General features: G+C 35.5%; 1 protein-coding gene across 1 annotated transcript; it reads left to right on the top strand.

Moving 5' to 3' along the window:
- The first annotated feature begins 315 nt into the window (after positions 1-315).
- On the top strand, positions 316-2,843 carry LOC143064271 (uncharacterized). The gene is made up of 2 exons (XM_076237000.1): positions 316-378; positions 1,273-2,843. The coding sequence occupies exon 2, from the start codon at positions 1,275-1,277 to the stop codon at positions 2,661-2,663; it is 1,389 nt and encodes a 462-aa protein (XP_076093115.1). The 5' UTR covers positions 316-378; positions 1,273-1,274; the 3' UTR covers positions 2,664-2,843.
- The last annotated feature ends 240 nt before the right edge of the window (positions 2,844-3,083 follow it).

The following is a 3,083-nucleotide window of genomic DNA, read 5'->3' on the forward strand; positions in this document are numbered from 1 at the left end:
ATTTTCAGTTATAGTTCAACGGTCCAAAGTTACATGCAAAATTTTACCCAAATCTGTGGGGAAACTGGGCTCTTGGTTTGGCTACGACGGTCGTAAAAAATAAAAATTAAACCATACATGTCAGAAGGAAGTAAGTTAAATGTCAAATATAGAAATATGACATCATAAATTCAAAAATGAACTTAATATATAATATGTTTTCCGATAATACCCATTCGTAAAGTTATTAGTATTTTAAATCATATTCGAAAAATAAATACCTATAAACATTTTTTTTGTGCGTAAAATAAGATATTAACGGTTAATCTTGTCAGTACTGGGGTTATCTAACTTGGAATTCCCAATCAACTTGTTTTGGTTTCGGTTTTAACTTATTTGGTGAGTTTCGTTGACAATTCGTACTATTGCAAGACTGTGACCCCTTTTTTACCTGTATATCTTGCTTACCATAGGGATGTTTACTTTGCAGTCATCTTAATTATTTGTTATTCGATAAATTGAATTTAATATATACATTTAACAACGGCTACATTTTGACTTTTTTTTTCACAAATGTTACCATAATGACTTTCGCCATGGGGTCTGCGTGTATGTGCTACTTGCTTACCATTATGACACAGGCTCTATTAAGTAATATGTTGACCCATTGACTTCAACAATAAGGCTCCGTTGATAGGACTGCGTGCTCAGTAATGGGATCTGCACTTCAGTTACATTGACTCCGGGTTCCACATGGAGCGCGTGTTATCCCATCTTTCACAGCTGAGGACAGTACATATAAACTGTTACCAACGTCAAGCACGAACATATTTTTCCCCCGGAGTATATTTATCAACACAATGCAGAGATTAAGCACACTATAATATAGAACCATTTTACTAGTAATTTGAGAAATTTAGAATTCTACGAAATATATAGCAATATAGCTACTCGATCAATTAATTGGGTTATCGCTAAAAAGAATTATCGCTATTTTGTGCATTTTTCCTTTGATCTTTTTTGGTGATAATTTTTTCATATCATACTCGCTTGAGATGGAAAATTATCGCTAGAAACTAAGGAGCCATGTGGCGTTGCTAACAAAATTGACATGAAATTGACAACGTCGTCATAGGAAAAATAGCGATAAACAGATTATCATTGGTAATCTCAACTCGATTGCATTTCTCGCTTTCGCCGTGACCGGCTCAAGCGAGACAAACAATCTCGTTGAGATAACCAAAGATAATCTATAACGACCGTCCTTTATACATTAATTTTCCTTTCTTTCAGGAATGATGGAAGATCACGACTCTTGTCCAGTATGCTTTGAGAATTTCATAATGCCAAAATTGTTGCCGTGCAAACATACCTTTTGCCTCCGTTGTTTAAAGGACTACTGCGATCAACAAAAGACTGTTTCAAATAAGTTAACTGCTACAGATAAAGATTCGAACAATGCAATGGATAAAAGTGCAATCATATGTCCTCTTTGTCGGAACGTGTGCACTATACCAAAAAAGGGATTTCAAGATTTATTTACAAATTATTTCGTACAAATTTCAAAACCGTCTAAGATTTGTGAAATTTGTGTACAAGAAAATATTTCAACATACTGTACAACTTGCTTTAAGTATAAGTGTAAGGTTTGTTTTCGTCAATATGATCATAGAAAAAAGACAAGTGGTAAAACCGAGGTAACAGAGGATGACCGACCTAATCCTCGTCTTCCCTTCCATCTAATGTTCATTGATGGAATCAGAACTGAATATATTTGTGAACTTACGAAGACCTTTCAATTAGATGTTCCACCCAACGAAAAAGGAAAGCGTTGGATATACTCTGTCGTCGCCTCAAAGAAAGGAGGGGCATATGTTCTCCCTCAAACCGTACCCTTTGTTTTAAAATTTGGATCAAATACAGACTTATTAGGAAAAATAAGAACACCTGACCCTTGTACTTGTATAATTGAACTTAAGAATGGAGACCTTCTTGGGATTTTCAGACGGAGTCGTCTTATTTTGCGCTATGTTTGTGGTGGTTGGTCGCATTTTGCTACAACGCTAGATTATTTTCCCTATGGACTAGCGGAGTTATCAGATAGTAAAATTGTTGTATGTGGTCCAAGTGCCTTTCCTTCAGGTGATATTAAGGAAGACGAAATATATGGCATTGTCCGAATGTATTCAGAGAGTGGTGATGCACTTGGGGAAATTGAGAAAAAAGACAAAGAAAACAGTTTTCTTTCACCTTCTTTGGCTGTGTCTAATAAACGAAGCAAAACATTCGCAATTAGCGACCAGAAAAGATTATGTGTAACTATATACCACGAAAATGGAGACGAATTAACAACTTATAATGGTGGGACATCAATGTTTAACTTACCAATGAACCTTTTTGGACTTCAACCACAGGGCATTTTTCAGCCAATCGAAATGTGTTGTAGTCAAGCCGGGAACTTCTTCATATCTTGTACAGACGGCACATTACACGTGTTGGATCAATATGGTAAAATCATGGGTGTCGCCTTAACCAACTGTCCCGACGGATTTGGAACACTGACCGATGTCGCCGTTGACATAGATGGAAATATTTGGTGTAGCAATTCTGAATTTGGAACAATTAAACTATTTCGACATGTAAGATATAAAAACCATTTAAAATCCGGTTTTATATTGCCCTGATATATAAGTGTACGTCATGTATATATGGAATTACTGTCTGGTAGATGTGTTGACCATGTAGTATTATATGCACACAAAGCACCTTTTAGCAGATAAGTGTGTCCTCTTCACACGACCTCCAACATATTGTATTGTTATAGTTATTTAAAACAGGACATTATTAAACTTATCGAACGGCCATCCATATTTCAGCCAAGACAATGACACACTTTACACAAAATATATTATAAAATACTAGTATCAAGACGAATAATAGGACTTGGACTTCAAGTTTTAAACATTTCAAAATGTGTCTTTTATTTATACCAAAAATGTTCAAAAATGTTCAGATGCAAGAAAAAAGTGCTTTCCTACTCTTTTTGGAGGCATATAAAGGTGGGGGGGGGGGGGGCAATAACTTTTTGTGTTAACCTGTTATGG

The sequence above is a fragment of the Mytilus galloprovincialis genome, chromosome 2, assembly GCF_965363235.1.
Source record: "Mytilus galloprovincialis chromosome 2, xbMytGall1.hap1.1, whole genome shotgun sequence".
In the NCBI taxonomy this organism is placed as follows: Eukaryota; Metazoa; Mollusca; class Bivalvia; order Mytilida; family Mytilidae; genus Mytilus; species Mytilus galloprovincialis.

Bases quoted from the DNA above. Each gene is read 5' to 3' on its own strand.
- LOC143064271 (XM_076237000.1), top strand. From the start codon at position 1,275: ATGATGGAAGATCACGACTCTTGTCCAGTATGCTTTGAGAATTTCATA.